Raw genomic sequence first — 20,578 nt, forward strand, 5'->3', positions numbered from 1 at the left:
AACTGGCGAGGAGGTAGATGTGGTGTCAGCAGTGGCCCCTTTAAGGGTAAGGCCTGGGCATCCAGCAGAGTGTGCTGCACAGCTGCAGCCACTGGAAGGCAATAGGGCCCTCAGGGATATAAGGAGTACCTGAGGCAGAAAGGGTTTGTGGGTTTTGAAGGAGTGCAGGTTGGAGAGGAGACTGACTGGGTTTATTGAATTTGGAATCTGACTGTGGATTGTGACTGGACTTGGATACCCTGAAGGATTTGACTAACCTACCTGGAACCTGACCTTGGACTCTAATTTGGCTTATTGGTTCTGGACTCTGATCTGGCAACTCTGATTGATGGGACTGATTTACTTGGCATGTGTGGACTAGAACTAGACTCACTTTTGCTTGCTGCACTGGTGAGTTGCACAAGGGGGACTGATCAGCCTTAAGCGGGCACGAGGCCCAGTGGATTGGGATTTGGCAGAACATCATTGTAGCAGGAAGATAATGTGATCCCCTATTTGTGTGCACCTGCTTTTGTGAGCTTCATAAATTCTGACTCTAGCGATGATGAGTTCTTGGGGTTTCCAGAAAACTAGAGTACTCAAACCTTTAAGTCTCTCCATTTGTTAATGACAGTGATAATGGTTCTTAATGCCACTGTTGACTGCTGTTCACTTTACATGGTTCAAATGTTATTCTGTTATAGTTTATTAAATATTTTATTACACTATTTGGTTCAGAATATTTTTTTCCTGTTTTCCTCCTCTAAAAACTAGGTTCGTCTTATGGTCAGGTGCGTCTTATGGAGCGAAAAATACGGTATTGGGGGGAGGGGAATCTGTTCCCGAACCCTCCGTGGATACCAAAAACTGCAGATAATCAAATCCGTGATTTTCTTCCCACCTGGGCTTCCCACCTGGGCTCCAAGCCTTGCACCGATTGGGTCCAGAGCACTTCTGAGCCTTGGAGAGGCTGTGTGCCACGATTCATGGGTCCAGCATCTGTGGTAAGGCAATGCTAGATCCGTGGATAAAGATGCTCCACCTGTAATGTGCATAACTGCTATATATTGAACTAGCTAATGGTTCCCATATAGCCTAAGACTAAGAGCATTGGGTGGTATGTATATTACATCGTCTTCTGTTAGATTTGCTGCTGAATATGCTCCTATCACTATAAGGTTTTGATGTTACCAGTGGTAGCTAGCATGTTCCCTCTAAGGCGCACAGCCGCACACCTCTCAGCTGGGCTCAGTGCAGCATGGAGCTCAGCAACCCGGAATCTTGGTGGTGACACGATAACACAATTGTTGCACATCCAGAGGTGGCATTGTGATGAGTCATGCTGCTGCCCAGCTGCAAAAGGGGACCATGCACCAGTGGCTGTGTGACCCCCTAAGAACAGCACTCTGCTGAAGCTGTGTTGGTTTCAGGTAGAATATAAGTTAAGCTGCAACCTCATTGCCATTCACCTGGGACAAAGCCCCATCAAATTCTGTGGAACATGATTCTGAGTAAGCAGGCAAAGGCTTGCTGGGGTTAGTGTGCTTTTGTTGCCACTTTATTGGTTATTTATTGCCCAAGCAAAGTGAGGCTTCTGGCTTTACTCCCCAGTAAGGCACGCTCATGATATTTCCCTTGAATGTGAAGACATCAGAATGAAATGTGGTGTGCCAAAATATATAGTGTAATAGATCTCCCTTGAGCACTGAGATATCACAACAGACGTCTATGAAAGAATTTGTTGTTCTACTCCACTTTCAACTGGGGGAGGAAAGGTGTAAAGTTCGGGAAGGTTCACTGATCACATTTTCCACGTGGAAGGTCTGTTTCAGGCTGGCACATCAGGCTAAAAAGATCTCATGTATTAGAGTCAGAAAAGTTCTCTGTTTGAGATCTTGGAGTCACCACCAACACAAATAGACGCCTCTAACAGAAAGCTGTTGGTATGACCTGCAAGCCTTCCATTGGTCTGGGCAAGCGCAGGTGGAACACTAATTCAAATCACTCCTTTCCCTGTACTGAATCCCCTTTACCTACCTTAGCAGTGATTTAACGGCCCAATTCTAACCATTATAAACGCTGTTTGGGAAGCGCTTGGAACCATGAGCTTCTGGGCCGCCACCGCAGATAGTGGGCAGGACCCTGTGTACCATGGCGGTGGTGATAAGGAGCCCTACTGATGTTGGGAAGTTGACGAGGTGGGCAGAATAGGGGCGGAGTGGTGGAAGGGTCAGAAGTGGGAGGGAGTGATACCTGGTGCCAGTGACTTGTGCCTGATGCTGTCCCCTCTGGAGCCCTGCAACATGTCCCCTTTATCTCCTTGGGTTTGCTAAAGAGCTGGTGCAGTTCCAAGGAGACCCATTGGCAATTGGGGGGCTTACAGACGGATAAGGAAAAATATTTTCCCTTTCCTCTCCCAAGCCTCCAGATCGGCCCCCCCTCTCCCGGCATGCAGTGTGGCCTATTTTGCCACAGTTGCTTGCTATGATAGGGGAAAGCATAGGATTGGGCTGTCCCTAATGGGGTTGATATTAATTGCAGGAATTTGCAGCAACTGTTGCCCTGCACATGCCCAATCTCATCTGATCTTGGAAGCTAAGCAGGGTCAGGCCTGGTTAGTACTTGGATGGGAGACCGCCTGGGAATACCAGGTACTGTAGGCTTATACCAGAGTCTTTCGAGACTGAAGGTTGCCAACCACTGCTCCAGTCCAGGGAAGGGAAGGATTTTTCAGGAAGGCAGCAGGCAGTCTTGGAGCTGGCAATGTCTCACCCATAAAGGTGGCATGTTGGTACTCACCTCTGCATGGAAGAAGGTAGCTTAAAAAAATGAGAGGAATCCTCAGGGTTATGCAAGAAGCACGCATGGATTGTCTTCTCTGCCTGTTTAGCACTAAAAACGCTATCAGCGTACAATGTGGTCATGTTCGTACTACGTGTTTAGTGCTATCTTGAAAAAAAAGTTATAGAATCAAGATACTACATGCTAGGGCTATCAGCACTATAGATAACAGCAGAAAATAAATCAGCCTTTATGTCTAGCGTGAATATCAGCGTATCTCAAGTCAGGGCTTTTGAGAGGAATTTTATCAGGAGGTATGAAATTTTTGGGGAGGCCTCCTTCCCAAGTGGGGAGAGGCAAAACAGAGCAGCAGGGTGGGGTGATGGGGTCAGGTAGGACAGGGCAGGAAGGAGACAAAACAGGGCAAGGGGTGGCAACAGCCAGAAACGTTCCCAGAGCCCAGGTCTACTTGCCCAGTAAACCTGGCCTCTCAATCACCTGGCCTCCATCTTTTGCATTCCACAAGGCCAGTTGAGGTCCCAGGAAATTTCCAGGTATCAAAACTTACTTCTGCAGCAGCTGTAGTCCCACAACTGTGCCTCTGAGCTCCTATGCACTCCTTCATGGCAAGTGGATCCACAAGCCAAAGTTCTACTGTAGCAGGCCACTTTCCTCCTGATCTGACACTTAAGGACTGTCATGCATGCATTCCACAGCCCAGTGTGTACGGCTTGCGGGTGCCGTCTCTGAGGCGCAGCCCACAAGGGCACCCCCAGCAAAACCTGCAGGAGGCTGGGTTGGAGAAGGTGTGGTGTCAGCAGCAGTGAAGGCCAAGCAGTGAGAGCCGCAGAGATCCCATATGAGCAATGAGTCCAGGTGAGGTAGGGAAATGGAAGATCCTAGGAAATTTCCAGGCCCCCTCCTTTGGCTCCTGGGCCCCCTTTGACCCTGGGCACAATTTACCCTCTGTACCCCCTCCCATGGGCTTTGCTGTGACAGGGCTCCTCACCTAATTGAGCACCTGGACACCCACCACAAATATATACTCATAATGCCTGGACGAGACGATTCAATTAAGAGCTGCTTTAGACCCCTGACTTCGGCGGTATAAGGAGCAGAATGAGCTGTGGCTCCAAATAATGATACCATCTCCAGCTCTTCAAGGGGACTGGTGAGACAGTGGGCATCTGACTGCCTGTGGGTCTGGTTCTGGCCCTCAGGAAGGCACAGTCATGCAGCAAGTTCAATTCCCACTTGTGAGCTGGGCGTTTCAGAGCTCAATCCAAATCCTGTCCATTGCGCCGCCCTGGAGGTGTCACAAAACTTTTTGCACCACTGGGAAAGTCAAGAGGCCTGCACATAGATACCAAATCCAGTCTTAAGGTAAGTCCGTGCTAGCTGAGTCAGGCCGGCATGGGGGTCTAGGGAGGGCAGTGCTGGGGAGCCCGATCACCAGCTACTGACATCAGGACTAGGTGATGACCCAGAAGACTCTGGAGACTTCCAGCAACCCCCTGGTCCTGGCGCCAGGACTCCCCATGTGGCCACTGCTGAGTCCTGCTCGCAGCTGGCTGCCTGGCCTAGGTGCGTGGTGTCTTCCAGTGTCCCATGGTGGCCGGCCACATCCCCTGGTGGGCCAAGCTGACAAGGCGCTGCCGGAGAAGCCCTGCTGTCGGCACCCGGGTGCCAGCCCTTTCCACAGCTCTAGAGCCCTGGTAAGTTGGGGGACCATCCCCAAACATGACAATCTGATAAATTGAGGGTTCAATGTATCATAGTGGTTGGTGCTGGACCTCAACTTGAACAATGACTGAGCCAAGTCCAGGCCATAGACTCTAATAAACAGTGACAGGGCAATTTTGACACAAATTATTCTTTGAAAAACAAGAACAAGCAAGATACTTCATCTACATTTCAAATGAACACTTCAGAAATAGCAGGAATTTTTTGAACATCAGTTATCTGATACAAACACATGACTCAATTTCTGTGGCCTCAATGAGCACAAAACCAATTTTAACACTCCTAAGCTCTCTGAGGTTTCTCTCCCAAGTGGGTTCTCCGGTGGCTAATAAGATGACAACTCTGGCGAAAGGCCTTTTCACACTCCTGGCACTTGTAGATTTTCTCCCCTGTGTGGGTTCTCTGGTGGGTTAAAAGATTACTACTCTGACTGAAGACCTTCCCACACTCCTGGCACTTACAGGGTTTCTCCCCTGTGTGGGTTCTCAGGTGGGTTATAAGATTACTACTGCAACTGAAGACCTTCCCACACTCCTGGCACTTATAGGGTTTCTCCCCTGTGTGGGTTCTTTGGTGGATCTTAAGTATACTACTCTGACCAAAGGTCTTTCTGCACTCTTGGCACTTAAAGGGCTTCTGCCCCAGGTTGGCTTTTTGCTGTGAAGACTGAGTCTGTTCCTTCTTTCTTCCAATCTGGTCCCAAACTGATTCTGTTGAAATAAGAAAAAAAAAATGCAGTAAGGCTGCAATCCTAACCACACTTTCCTGAGAGCAAGCCCCACTGAACAAAACAGGACTTACTTCGGAGTAGACCTGGTTAGAATTGTGCTGTAAGAGATCTAAGGAAGAAACTGCAGCTAGCTGGGAAAGTGTGATGTCTGTGACCCTGGTGCCCAAGAGGTCTCTGATGGATGCAGTTACCTGAGACAGGGATGTCATTTGTGCTTCCAGACAAGGCACTTCTTCCTATTGTTCAGCATAGTGGGCTCTGCAGAGTCAATTTAGGAGACAAGACCAAAGGGAGATTGGAGGGTCTTTCCAAACCTCCCCTCTTCAACTAAAAAGGCAGAAACTTCCCAAAATTCTACTCCAGGGTTGCCACCTGTAGCAGACTCCTGGGTCTCCAAGAGGATTTTCTCCAAGGAGGAGAAGGTGAAGGTAGGAAAGTGATTTCCCCTCATGGGAGTGGGTGTCCCCTATTATAAGGCCTGGGCTGTCTGAGAAGCGGGGAGAGGAACCAAAGCCTATCACAGGGCCTAAATTAGATCTACAAAAAAGACCTACAATTAAAATTTCAATAACAAAGGAAAAGCTTTTGTTTGACCTACCCCATCTCTAATCCAAAACTGTTCCATAATTCATGCTTGAAGAATTGTGGGATTGTAACTTAATTGAAAGAGGCATCCCTTTTATTAAAGCACTGGTTCCAAATCTGTGGTCCGGGGACCACAGGTTGTCCATGGGATCCTGAGAAGTGGTCTGTGAGATCACAGAAGGAAAAGATCACCTTTGATCACTTCAAGCATCTTGCCGAACAAGCATCTCGCCGAAAGCCCCCACAGACTACAAGAGAGGGTGGAGAAAAGTGAGTAGCCATCAATGAAGTGTCAGCTGCAGCTGTGGGCAGTCCATTCTCCATCACCTGGGGGAGGCACTCGCTTGGGAGATGCTTCCCCATGGACCACCAGAGAGAGCAGAGAACGGACCACCTGCAGCCACAGCTGGCAACAAAAGCAGCAACCCAGAAATCTCTATAAATAATAAATCGAATAAATATCTAATAAATTTTCTCTAATTATTACAAATTGTATTTTTTGTGGGCAGGGGAAGTAGTGTAGTCCCACGATCATTCCAATTTTTGCCTCAGTGATCCGCAAGCTCCTAAAGGTTGAGAACCACTGTACTAAAGGGAAAGATGTCAGACTCTTGGAGAGAGGTGAACATTACATTGATACTGAAAGAAGGACAATGGTTGGATAATATAAAAAGCTATAGACCTAGATCTGTACAGTAATGACTACAAGATTCTTACAACAATTCCAGCAGAAAGAATGAAGCAGATTTTACAGAATTTAATTCATGAGGACCTAGCTGGTTTTCTACCTAAAAGTTATATGAGAGAAAAAGTTAGACCTGATAGAACATTTTGATAAATTTACAGATAGACAATTGGCATTGATTTTTTTGGATGCACAAAAGGCTTCTGACAACCTAACTTGGAGTTTTTTATCTGAAATTTTGGAGAATATGAACTTTGGGGATAACTTTTTGAAATGGATAAAATCCATTAATACTTCACAATTGGTGTGTGTGGTGGTAAATGGAGAGTTAACCAAGACCTTTGAGTTACAGAAAGGAACAAGACAAGGATGTCCACTATTGCTACTTTTATTTATATTGGAAGTGTTAAATAGCGATATTAGACAAGATGAAAGGATACAGGGGGTGAAGATCAAAACTGAAGCTTTCAGATTGAGAGCTTTTGCAGATGATATGGTAATTTCATTAGAAAGTCCCCTGAGAAATATTGAATTATTAATGATTAAGTTGAAAGAGTTTGGAGCTTTAGCAAGTTTCAGAATTAACAAACAGAAAGCAAAAAATCTTAACAAAAAATATGAGTATACAAGATCAGTTGGATTTGATGAATAAGACAGGTTTTAAGGTTGAAAAGAAGATTAAGTATTTAAGTATTAATTTTACCAGTAATAATGGTATGTTATTTTAAAATAATTATATTAAAGTATGGAATGAAATTAAGAAGGATTTTATAAGATGGGAAAGATTGAAGTTGACTTTGTTTTCTGTAATCAAGAAATTTCTTGATTCTGTAGAAGAATTTCTGTAATCAAGTTACAGAAAATGTTGTTTTATTTCAGACAATACCAGTTATCTGATGCTCCATTTAAGCAATGGCAAAGAGATATTTAGAAATATATAAGGCAAGAGAAAAAGCCAAGAGTCAGATTTAAGATTTTGCAAGATGCGGAGAGATGAGGATTAAGCCTACCAGATTTGAAGACATTATGCAGCATTATTTGGTTAAAAGAATGGTTGTTGCTACAAAATAAGAGACTGTTGGAAGTTTCAGCCATGAGGCTTGGATGGCATGGATTTTTTATGATATGATAAACTAAAAGCAAATCTAGAATTTATAAATCACTATGTTAGACATGCTTTGTTGAGAGTATGGAGTAAATATAAAAACAGATTCTATACAAAAATACCATTATGGATCTCTTCACAAGAAGCTTTCTTTGGTCATCATATAGGTTCTACAGAAACTTTGTTAGCATATAGAAATTTAATAATTTTTACACAAACCGAATACAGGATAAAGACAAGAGAGGAGCTTTTAGAGGAAGAATTCAGTTGTCAATGGTTTCGGTATATACAGCTTTTGGAGAGATTCAAAATGGATAAGAAAATGTATGGTTTTGAAGATCGTATGTCTCTATTGGAGAGTCAACTATTTGTGGTAGAAGAACAAGCCATTACCAAAATGTATAACAGCCCAATCCTGAGCTGCCCTGGACGCACGCAGGGCTGTGGTGGCACAAAAAATGGCTGCTACTGCATCCTGCGCGCTCCGGGCAGCCGCCAGCAGCTCCTCGGGAGAAAGGGACTTTTGCCCCCTTCCCCCAGGTAAATGGAGTAGCTCTGCAATGGGGCTACTCAATTCACCACCAACCAAAAGGTCTGTGGTGAAGCAAGAGCCTCCGTGTTGGGCGGTGAGCCTGATGCGGAGGCCCCGGATCCACCAGTCCGGCCTCCCTCCCTCTCTGCTCCCTTCCCAGGAATGCCTCCTCCCTGCCTCTCCCCGCCTCCCTGTAACGCCTCCTATCACAGCAGTACACTGACATAAGTCTGCAGTGAATATATTTTCCTCTTTCTGTGGTCAATACTCCAACCTCTCCGTCAAGGAAAGACATTTTTCATCCTTTTACGCTCTACATGAGGAAGTTCCAAAATACCCAGAGACATCTGTCCCCTGCTGCTCTCTCCCATCTGAACTTTCAATGCCACTGCACTATTTATGTAGGAATACTTGGGCTGTTTCTCTCTCAGGTGGGCACTGCACACAGAATAAGAGCCAAAACACAAGGGGAAGTGCTCTCCAAACCACATCCACCTCCTCCAAAGGGCAGCCAAGCACCATGTCCTCAGGCTGGGATTACCCTCCTCATCAAAAGACCCAGATCTTGGCTGGCCAGAAGGGGAAGATGTAGGGCCATCAGGCATACCAGCAGCCATGCCCAGGTCATGCAACCTGGCCACCAACTCCCCTTGGCACTGTCCAATGGAGCAGAGGTTCCTACCTGGGGCATCTATCAATCCAGGGCCAAAGGATCCTACTTACCTACGAAGATCACATTTTCGTAATTCTCCATCATGACAGTCTCATATAGGAGCCTTTGACATGGATGCAACAGAGCCCACTCCTCACTGCTGAAATACACAGCTATCTCTGTGAATGAAATCGGACTCTGAAAGAAAAAGGAGAAATATCCTGTTAGCAACATTGAACCTGCCTAGGTCATGGCTGCAATCCAAAGGGAGAACTGGATTCCAGTTTGCATGAAAGGACAAAACATTTCTAAATTTGAAATCAGATTCTCACACACACTTCCTCTCAACTTTGCATTTCCATCTTTTGGGCTCCTAGCTCCAATGAAGATTCCCAAATTCCCTGAAAGAAGGCTCAGAAGATCCTATCCTTCCAATCCAGTTTCCAAACTGACAGCACAGTCCCATGCACATAAGCCTAATAGCAAGCCCCAGTGCTTCCAACGGAACGTATTCCCAGGAAAGCATACCCAGGACCAAGAACTGTGTACATTGTGCAGCTTCTTTCACAACTTATAATCCCCATCACTTTTCCCACTTTCAAAAACGTGACGTCACTTTCTGCTGTGGTGGAGGCTTGTCCAGGTGGGTATCTGCCCACTTGAGTCCCCGCACTATGTTACGAGCAGTGCTTTTTACATTGTATTGGCAACCTTCAGTCTCGAAAGACTATGGTATCGCGCTCTGAAAGGTGGTTCTGGCACAGCGTCTAGTGTGGCTGAAAAGGCCAATCCGGGAGTGACAATCCCTTCCACACCGGGAGCAAGTGCAGTCTGTCCCTGGTCTGTCTCCCTGGCTATGGGCCTTCCTTCTTTGCCTCTTAGCCTCAGACTGTTGGCAAAGTGTCTCTTCAAACTGGGAAAGGCCATGCTGCACAGCCTGCCTCCAAGCGGGCTGCTCAGAGGCCAGGGTTTCCCACTTGTTGAGGTCCATCCCTAAGGCCTTCAGATCCCTCTTGCAGATGTCCTTGTATCGCAGCTGTGGTCTACCTGTAGGGCGCTTTCCTTGCACGAGTTCTCCATAGAGGAGATCCTTTGGGATCCGGCCGTCATCCATTCTCACGACATGACCAAGCCAACGCAGGCGTCTCTGTTTCAGCAGTGAATACATGCTAGGGATTCCAGCACGTTCCAGGACTGTGTTGTTTGGAACTTTGTCCTGCCAGGTGATGCCGAGGATGTGTCGGAGGCAGCGCATGTGGAAAGCGCTCAGTTTCCTCTCCTGTTGTGAGCGAAGAGTCCATGACTCGCTGCAGTACAGAAGTGTACTCAGGACGCAAGCTCTGTAGACCTGGATCTTGGTATGTTCCGTCAGCTTCTTGTTGGACCAGACTCTCTTTGTGAGTCTGGAAAACGTGGTAGCTGCTTTACCAATGCGCTTGTTTAGCTCGATATCAAGAGAATGAGTGTCTGAGATCATTGAGCCAAGGTACACAAAGTCATGGACAACCTCCAGTTCATGCTCAGAGATTGTAATGCAGGGAGGTGAGTCCACATCCTGAACCATGACCTGTGTTTTCTTCAGGCTGATTGTCAGTCCAAAATCTTGGCAGGCCTTGCTAAAACGATCCATGAGCTGCTGGAGATCTTTGGCAGAGTGGGTAGTGACAGCTGCATCGTCGGCAAAGAGGAAGTCACGCAGACATTTCAGCTGGACTTTGGATTTTGCTCTCAGTCTGGAGAGGTTGAAGAGCTTTCAGTCTGATCTGGTCCGGAGATAGATGCCTTCTGTTGCAGTTCCAAAGGCCTGCTTCAGCAGGACAGCGAAGAAAATCCCAAACAAGGTTGGTGCAAGAACACAGCCCTGCTTCACTCCGCTTCGGATGTCAAAAGGGTCTGATGTGGAGCCATCGAAGACAACAGTGCCCTTCATGTCCTTGTGGAAAGATCTGATGATGCTGAGGAGCCTGGGTGGACATCCAATCTTGGGGAGAATCTTGAAGAGGCCGTCTCTGCTGACCAGGTCGAAAGCCTTTGTGAGATCTATGAAGGCTATAAAGAGTGGCTGTCGTTGTTCCCTGCATTTCTCCTGCAGTTGTCTAAGGGAGAATACCATATCAGTGGTGGACCTGTTGGCTCGGAATCCACACTGCGATTCTGGATAGACGCTCTCTGCAAGTACCTGGAGCCTCTTTAGTACAACTCGGGCAAACAGCTTTCCTACAACGCTAAGGAGAGAGATGCCGCGGTAGTTGTTGCAGTCACCCCTGTCACCTTTGTTCTTGTACAGCGTGATGATGTTTGCATCCCTCATGTCTTGAGGTACTCCACCTTCTCTCCAGCAGAGACAGAGGATTTCATGCAGCTCAGTGACGATGATCTCTTTGCAGCATTTTAGGACTTCAGCAGGGATGCTGTCTTTTCCAGGTGCCTTGCCAAAGGCAAGGGAGTCCAGGGCCACATGAAGTTCTTCTAGGGTTGGTTCACTGTCAAGCTCTTCCAGCACAGGCAGGCACTCAATGTTGTTCAGTGCTTCTTCGGTGACTACATTTTCTCTGGAATATAGCTCAGAGTAGTGCTGCACCCAGCGTTCCATCTGCTGCGCCCGATCCTGGATGACCTCGCCTGTGGCAGACTTCAGAGGGGCAATTTTCTTCTGTGTTGGACCTAGGGCCTGCTTGATACCATCATACATCCCCTTGATGTTGCCAGTGTCAGCTGCTATCTGTATCTCGGAACAGAGCTGGAGCCAGTAGTCGTTAGCACATCTCCTGGCAGTCTGTTGGACTTTGCTGCGAGCAGTTCGGAGGACCTGCAGGTTGCGCTCACTGGGACAGGCCTTGTATGCTGCTTGAGCTCTCCTCTTTTCCTCAATGACTGGTGTCAACTCCTCAGAGTGGGCTTCAAACCAGTCTGCCGCCTTGTTGGTCTTCTTGCCGAATATGGACAAGGCGGTGTTGTAAACGGTATTCTTGAAATGTTCCCATCTGTTGGATGCGTTTGCGTCGACCGGGCCTGGAAGAGATTCCTCAAGCGCTTGTGCAAATTCCTCCACTTTTCTCTGATCCCGGGTCTTGCTGGTATCAATGTGAGGTCTTCCTTCCTTTTTCGTGTGATACAGTCGCTTTGTTTGCAGTTTCACTCTGCTGCACACCAGGGAGTGGTCAGTGTCGCAGGCAGCACCATGATAACTGCGTGTGATCTTGATGCTGGGAAGGCTGGAGCGTCTGGTGAGGATCAGGTCGAGCTGGTGCCAGTGCTTTGATCTTGGATGTCTCCAAGAGACTCTATGTTGGGGCTTTGTGTTGAAGAACGTGTTGCTGACACAGAGACCGTGATGACAGCAAAACTCTAGCAGGCGTTGGCCATTTTCGTTCATCCTCCCAGTGCCAAACTGACCTAAGCAAGTGGGCCATGAACTGTTATCAGCACCAACTCTAGCATTGAAATCGCCGAGGATGAACAATGGCTCTTTTACAGGGATTTTCAGGGCTCTTTTACAGGGCTTTTTACATACACATGTAAGATGTGCACACAAGGAGGAGAGCAATGGTGTGCAGGGATCTCATTTTGAAGATAATGGCAAGTCTACGTACTTTGGCAAGAATTAAGGTGTACCAAAGTTTAATGGAAGTGCTTAAGAACCAAAATGGGGTTTCAACTGGGACTCACAATGCTGACACACTACTCTTAAACTATATTGGGGGTCTCCTACCACCAACATGTACACATGGTGGAGCCCTAAGGAAGGTTAGCTAGAAGGAGGTGGAAAGGATTGGGGAGGAGAGAGAAACTCCTCTGAAGGTTAAGTGCAGAGATGGGGAAGATGCAGTGGGAGAAGGGATGGAAGGAGATTAGCGGGGCTTTCCAGAGGAACCCTGGATGACTTTAGGGTGAATGTTGGGGGGGGGGGGGGGGGGTAGTAGGAAGGAAGGTATAGTACAGCCAGACTGAGGTGTAAAGCCTTTGACTGGAAATGTTACAGGAGAAGCCCAAGCTGTAAATCTCTCTTACCTGGCCTGAACGAGCAGCAGCCATTTCTGTTCCCAGTTTGGTTTGGTGACTATCTGTCCGGAAGAGAAAGGACACCTGTATGAGTTTTTTAATCTTTTATACGTGGTTCACCTACATGCTTGAATTCCCTCCCACTATTTGAGCTGATGACTGGAGAGGGAGATTGGGCAGATTCACAGAAGAACGTCACAGCTATTAGTCCTGACTCCTGACGGCTAGAAGCTAATTAACATTAGTCCTGATGGCTAGAAGCTCAGTCCTCAAATGTAGGCTGTGTTCATTTTTCTGCTTCCAACACTAGAAATGCTGGGTTTTTTCCTGCTTTGAGCATGCGAGGGTCACATTTGTTTTTCATCTTCTACCACACTCGCTAAGCTAGCTATTTTTCTTTTGAGCTTGAGGCTAGAACAGGGTCTTGCAGCGGGTGGGGAGACAGGTGAGGCAGAGCCTGCCCACCGGAGTCCTTTGAAAAGCACTACCACAGTGTGAGGCACCCAAGCACCCACAACCCACGCGCTCTGAGGGCAGGTTGTGGATGCTTGGGTGCCTCACACAGCAGCAGCACTTTTCAAAGGACGCCGGTGGGGAGGCTCTGCCTCACCTGCCTCCCCACTCACTGCATGTCCTGGGGCTAGAAAACACGGCAGCCTCCACGCCTTTGAGCTCTAATGGTGGAAACATGCGATGTTGGACTGCGTCAGTGGCGTTACTAAGGTTCACATCACCCGATGCGGGATGCCAGCGCGTCAACCCCCCATGCAGTGGGCGGGGCAACACCCCAGGTGGTGGGCGTGGTGATGTACCATCACTCCGCCTCCACTGATCTTTTGGCTGTACCTTTTGATAGAACAAAGATAGCACACATTCTGCATGAAATTACACATTGATTGATATATAACATGCTGGTATTATTCCTCCAAACTGTGATTTTAGTGATTTTGATCACTAGTGGTGTCACCCCCGCAAGGGTGTCAACTTACTAACACCTTATTGCAGCAGTTCTCAAACTTTTAGCACTGGGACCCACTTTTTAGAATGACAATCTGTCCAAGACCCACCAGAAGTGATGTCACGGTGGAAGTAACATCATCAGGCAAATTAAAATAAATAAGTATAAATAATTAAAGTAAAACAAATAATTAAATAAGCAGAAGCCAGCCCTGGTCCACCAAGTGAATTTCCTCTGTAGCCTGCCTGCAATAAGACCCGCCCGCTCCAAAATCAGTAAGGTTTTCAGTCCCACCCAGTGCCCAGTTCAATTTAATAACTTCTGTTTAAAGCAGATCACTGTCAGGATCCACCTGGCTTTGCAAGTCTCAGAAAGGTTCACCTTATCAGCTGAAGCCTCTGTTTAGATCATTTTTAGTGGGGGGGGGGGGAGGCTGCCTTCAGGAGCACTTGTTTAACTCCAGGTGCATAGGATCAGGACCATTCTGGTAGCCTTGCACTTTCCTTCACCTGATCTTCCACATCAGCCAAGGCATGTTTGCTTACTCGTGAGTAAACACGACTGTGAGGCTTAGTTTTGCTTTCCATAGGGTGCAATACATTCATCTGCTTGGAGGGAGGGCCTTCTCAGGTGTTTTTGGGGGCTTCATTCATTGGATCAGGACCATTCTGGTGTCGTTGGATTCCTCTCAGCCTGCCCTTTCTGACACACTAAGGCAGGTTTGCCTACCTGCGAGTAAATGCACAAAACGGCTCACTTTCACTTTCCATAGGGATCCATGAGCTTTTTGGTTCTCCGGTTTTTTGGCCATAACTTTTGATAGAAATGAGATATTTCACCCTGGAATTTTGCATTGCATTCTTCTTGAAATTCCGCATCCAACGGTATATAACATGGTGGGGTTACTCCTAACCACCGCGATTTTAAGGTGTCACCTCCCCCAGTGCACGTCACCCCCCTGTGCGCATCACCCGGTGCGGCCTGCACCCCCGCACCCCCCAGCGATGCCACTGGACTGCGTAGTCCGAAACGGGGTCTGGATCTGGTGGAGCAGAGCTCCACCGGTCCTACCCCCTCCCTCCTCATGCCAGGCCTCCTGCCCTCCGCCTGCCTCGGTACACCTCCTCCCCACCTCCCCCACACCCCCACTCACCACTCCTCTGCCAGGCGATCCAGGTGACTGCTGGGCAGCGGAACACAGGCCTAGCACCGTAGTTGGCCCAGTGCAGGCTCGTGCTGGGTAGCTCTGGTGCTGGGCCTGGGGTAAGGGCTTGCAAATGTGCCTTACGGCATGTGAGTGCCAGCACTGAGCTGGTGCGCACTGTTCAGGATCAGGCCCTTAGTAGGTCAGGGCGAGGCAGGGGGCCTGGCAATCCCTGGAGGGGGTGGGTGGGGAATAAGAACCCAAAGGGGCTGCATAAGGTTCCTGTGGCTGCCAGTCCAACCGAGGCTCACTCCATAGGTGCAGAAGGAGGTCCTTCTTTCTGGCCTTCCCTGGTTCAGCCTGTGCAACCAGAGAGCCTCTGCTGCACTTCTTCCTTTGCAATCAAGAACCTGCCAGGTCCATCGCTCACTGGGCCTTCACGCACCTGCTCCCAGGCCCTGCCTCTCTCCCTGGGCTCAGGCCTTCTGATTCCCTCCTTTTTCCAGCCCTCTAGCAAGACCTCCTCCCCCTTGCAGGGTCAGAGTCCCAGAGCACAGCAGGGCCTGTTAGGAAATGTAGTCCCTGGGCCCAGCAGACACCCCCCTTCTCCTGCACAAACTCTCATTCTCCTCGCCCAGATCATAAGTTTCAAAGCACTTACCCACCCCCACACGCCCACCCAGCAAGGGGATCTTGGAGTTTGCTGCCAGGCACAAGATTCTTTTCAGGCTATGCCTCTAGTTACAGTGGATTTCTCATGGGGGGCTGGAGAGTTCCCATTCAAGAGAGCTATGGGTCAGTCCTGGTCCCATTCAGCCCCGTCTTCCCCCTGCAAAACCTTGTTAGAGGTTTCCAGGAGGGGTGACCGGGGGCAAGTCTCCCCCCATCCCACCTGAGCACTGAGAGAGCAGCAGCTGTTATTTGTGCATCCGCCCACCTCTCTGGGTGCCTGCCTGGGCTTTCCTCCTGGGAGTGGGTGCCCCAGTACAGCCCCACTTCCTTGGAGTCCTCCTGCAACCAAGTCCTTCATTTGTGACTCACTGCCTGCCTTGTCTCTGGTGCACAGCCTGGTAGGAACATGAAGAAAAAGGATGGCATTGGCCTTTGTTGCCAGTGATCCCAAAGCAGGCTGCTTGCCTTCCACTTGTCTCCAGGTCTCTTTCCCCAAAGACCCTGCAAAAGGCTGCCCTGCTTGGGGAGGGGAAAGTGCAGGGCCTCTGAAAGGATTTTGATCAGGGGGTACAAGTTTCTTTTGGGCTCTTCCCTCCTCCATTGGATTGTAATTTTCAAATCCATTGGATCAGAATTTCTACAAACTGCAATTATAAAACCATGTAGGCTTACACAAAATGTGAATACTAGTCTTCACACAATATATGCAAACATTTTTTGAGATCCCACAAACTTTCCAGATCTCCTCCTTTGACTTCCAGGTCCCTTATTTACTCTTTGGGTCCTGGGCCCCCTTTTTGACCCTGGGCCTGGGTACAATTTACGCCCTGTAAACCCCCCCCCCCCCACGGGCCCTGTCTCAAGTAAATGTTCTCCTCTAATAACTAAACAGGACCAGTCTTCAACGTGTGCAAGATTAGGTATGTTGTGATGGAAGCCTCATTAGATAGGTAGTGAGATTTGGGAAAACTTACAATGTAATCCTATGTGTGGCTACTCAGAAGAAACTCCCACTGTGTTCACTAGGGCTTACTCCCATGAAAGTGCTTATAGCAGTGGTTCTCAAACTTTTAGCACAGGGACCCACTTTTTAGAATGAGAATCTGTCAGGACTCACTAGAAGTGATGTCATGACCAGAAGCGACATCATCAAGCAGCAAATTTTTTTTAGCAATCCTGGGCTGCAATCCCACCCACACTTACTCAGGAGTAAGTCCCATTTACTATCATAGTTAAAAGCATATACACAATAGCCTGTTAAAAGTACAGATCTGTAGCATTTCTCCAAATGCAGTCACATAGCATCAGGTTTAATCTATTAAAAATTGAAATGAATGGGGACCCACCTAGTGGGTTGTAACCCACAGTTTGGGAAATCCTATAAGCTTTATAGGATTGCATCTTTTTTCTGCTCTTAACTCCCCATTAAAAGCCATAAAAATTTTAATCATAGGTCCAAATCTTGTAAAATGCCTAAACCACCTCATTCATACTTTCAAGACAAAACCCAATTCAGTGGGAAGCTCTTATCTCCAGTGGTCTATTCATGTGCATCCTATCCTCCAGAGAGCTTAACTATGGAAACAGCTGAATGGCACGGAAAGAATAATCTCATATTATGTCTCTGTTTCTTCAGTGCCAGTACTGTTGGAATGGAAGGAATATCTCAGAGGGAAACATAACCTATAAAATGTAATGTATTCTTTGTCTGTTAGTAATTTCTAAGCAAAAGACAGTACAAATAATTTGATTTCTAAGTGAAAACATCCCTGGCATGAAATGACTCCTTAACTTTGAAATCAATAAGAAAATAACACATGTAGAATATGTATCTGGTTTCAGAATTATTCATGGTAAAAGGGCAGTCCTGTACGCATGTGTATATGTGGGTTTGTGTGCATGGAATATCTTGTGTGTGTATGGAATTGCAACATAGAAAACCATGTAGGCTTACACAAAATGTGAATACTAGTCTTCACAAAATATATGCAAACATTTTCTGAGATTCCACAAAATTTCTGGCTCTCCTCCTTTGACTTCCAGGCTCCCTGATTTACCCTGTGGCTCCTGGACCCCCTTTTTGACCCTGGGCCTGGGTATAATTTGCCTCCTGTACCCCCCTCTCCCGGACCCCGTCTCAAGTAAATGTCCTTCGCTTCTGCTCAAATTTACATGCACACTCATCCACATTAACTCTACTCACACGCACTATCCATATACCCCTTTCTTTCCCTCACAGTCTAACAGCCATGTTCAACTGGTGTGCCGTGGCACACTGGTGTGCCATGAAAGGTCTGCAGGTAGGCCATGGGAGTTTGGAGCACAGCGGTTGAAAACGGCTGAAACTCGCCTGCAGCTCTGTTTGTAGGGCAGCTGTCTGTCGTAATGAATTGTCTGTCCCTTTTCCTCCACCAGCTCTTCTGACAATTCATTATTACAGACAGTTGTTCTAGAAACAGAGTTGCGGAATGTGGAAGAGTTTTCCAGCCATTTTCAACCGCTGTGCTCCAAACTCCCGCGGCACAGCTGTAGACCTATTGTGGCACACCAATGCGCCGTGGCGCACTGGTTGAAAATCACTGGTTGACTTGGCTACATGGGCTTTTTGATATCTGTAGGCCTCATGAGCTGAGCCAGAACTACTCACATTGTTTCCATTTTTGTTTTGGCTTGTCCTGGAAATATTTCTCCCTTCTTGGGCATGTTTTAACACTCCTTTCAAACTTCTTTTGCTCATTTTCTCTGGTTTTTCAAGTGTACTTGAGCTTGGCAATGTCACAGTAAGGAAAAAATATTTGATGATTTTAGATGCTCTTGTGTGAGCTTGAATACAACAGAAACATTCATAATTCATCGAGGCTATGCCTTGCGTGACAGACCAGGAAATTTATTTGAAAGAGTATGCTGAAACTGGCAGGCATAGATGACCCCCATCCTCATGAGGCCCAGGCTCCCTCAGGGCAAAAACAGGAATCTAAAGAATTTTGGCCTTTTCCTCAGTTTAATAATAGAAAAAGGAGAAGGAGAAAGGGAAGGGATGCTTAAGTTTTCATGGAGGCTTCCGCTTCATTTCTAGAGACCCCTCCGCAAAGCCAAAGGGAGAAGGGCTTTGTGTTTGCCCCATCACAAAGGTGCTGCAAGGAGGCTTAGGTGGCAGGATGGAGGGGGGGAGCAGAAGGAATGAAAGTGACTTAGGGCGCAATGCTAACCCCTTATGTCAGTGCTGGAAAGCACTGGAAAGTGCTGGAAAGCACTGACATAAGGGCAATGCAGCTCTGAAGTAAGAGAACAAACATTCCCTTACTTTGAGGAGGACTTTGTAAGTGACACCCAACTGCAGGATGCAGCACATGTCCCACTGGCACTGCGATGCCAGTGCTGGAAAGTACTGACATACGGGGTTAGGATTGCACCCTTAATAAATTTTCATTATTCACTCTGTTGCCAACCATACTTATCCACTCACAAACATGCCTGTTCTTACGTGAGATGCACACACACAAATATTCAAATTGACTCACAATGGGGAAATTAGCAATACTTGTAGAGCGTCAAATTTAGCAGGGTCTGACAGTTTGGGGAGTGCTCTTTTGGGTGAACGGTGCAAACAACCTCAAAGTGTTTTAAAATCTGACTACCAGTCATCAGAAGACTGAAAGCCCAATCCAGAGCTTCCAGGCACCCAAGGGAGTAGTGGCGCCAAAGTGGCTACCACTGTATCCAGTGGGTGCTAGGAAGCAGCCGGAGGTCTCCTTGGGAGAAGGGGACTTTCATCCCCTTCCTCTAGGGAAAGCCCCAAGCCCCGCAATGGGACTTCTCAAGTCTGCGTTTGCTATTTTGCCGGCGCAGAGAGATTCCTTGTCGGGCCTTTTGGCCCAAATATAGAGTTCAGGATAAAGTAGAGCAGAACTCGATTGATCCCACCCCTCTCCCACCCCAGTTTCTCCCCGTCCTGCCCCAGAAGTTGCACCACCGCTTGGCAATCACATTTACCCCCAGTGGCGGCGTGTCCTCCTTCTCCCGGTTCGGAGCCCAGCACCTGATTGGTGCAAGCCCAGTGCCAGCATTCCCTACTCTCAGGGTGCTGTAAATGTGCTTAATGGCATGTTTATGGCACCCAGTGCCAGCACTAGGACTTAGCACCGTCTCTCGGCCACTTTCGGCTTGGGCCTTGAGCTTTTCAAAAGAAGAGAGAGTTCTTTTTTGTCCTAGTGATTTTCCTGCGTCGGTGCGGGAGCCGCTGTTCTGCAAGCTGCACGCCTTTTGGTACAGTCCAGGGCATCTTCTGGGGCAATGTCAAGTGCCTACATATCTTCTTTCAATCGGTCGAGCCACTGCTTCTTTGGTCTTCTTCACGGACGCCGTCCAGTTGGTCGATATGCCATCTTCGCCGTGCTTGCCTCATCTCTCCTAATAACATGGCTGTACCAGCGGAGTCTTGCCTCGCACATCTTGTCGGCAATCAGCGTAACCCCCATAAGTCATCGTACGTCCTCGTTCATGACTCAGTCCCACCGTGTGAGATCAAGGGACCAGCGGAGCATCTTCATCTCCATAACATGGAGAGCCTGTTCATGTTTGGTAGACGCTGGCCAACACTCGGAGCTGTATAGGGCAACTGGATGGACCATGGTTTTGTAGATCTTCCCCTTGAGTCATGTGAGAAATACTTGTCATCTAGAATGAACCTTAGAATGCTTGTATGGCAGGCAGGACAGTCACCATGTCTTTTGCCACAACATTTTTTAAGATTTCTCACTGTTCTTTTCGTTTTAACATCTAGCATGTCAAACATTCTGTGAAAGTTGAAGCTAGCTCACTAGTCTGACTTTCAGTTGGGCCCAATGGAAGTCCTTAGTTGGCAACCTTCAGTCTCGAAAGACTCTGGTATCGCGCTCTGAATGGTGGTTCTGGAACAGCGTCTAGTGTGGCTGAAAAGGCCAATTCGGGAGTGACAATCCCTTCCACACCGGGAGCAAGTGCAGTCTGTCCCTGGTCTGTCTCCCTGGC

General features: G+C 47.8%; 1 protein-coding gene and 1 pseudogene across 1 annotated transcript; one reads left to right on the forward strand and one right to left on the reverse strand.

Annotated features, from left to right (window-relative positions):
• Positions 1-2,522: 2,522 nt before the first annotated feature.
• LOC136656724 (5S ribosomal RNA) lies at positions 2,523-2,642 on the forward strand (annotated as a pseudogene).
• A 2,143-nt stretch (positions 2,643-4,785) lies between these two features.
• LOC136656090 (putative zinc finger protein 56) lies at positions 4,786-20,053 on the reverse strand. Its single transcript, XM_066632930.1, has 3 exons — positions 19,997-20,053; positions 8,864-8,990; positions 4,786-5,213 (listed from the first exon to the last, which is right to left on the reverse strand). Exons 1-3 carry the CDS (start codon positions 20,051-20,053, stop codon positions 4,786-4,788), a joined length of 612 nt encoding a protein of 203 aa, XP_066489027.1.
• Between the last annotated feature and the right edge of the window lie 525 nt (positions 20,054-20,578).

Source organism: Tiliqua scincoides, chromosome 6 (genome assembly GCF_035046505.1).
Source record: "Tiliqua scincoides isolate rTilSci1 chromosome 6, rTilSci1.hap2, whole genome shotgun sequence".
Taxonomy (NCBI): Eukaryota; Metazoa; Chordata; class Lepidosauria; order Squamata; family Scincidae; genus Tiliqua; species Tiliqua scincoides.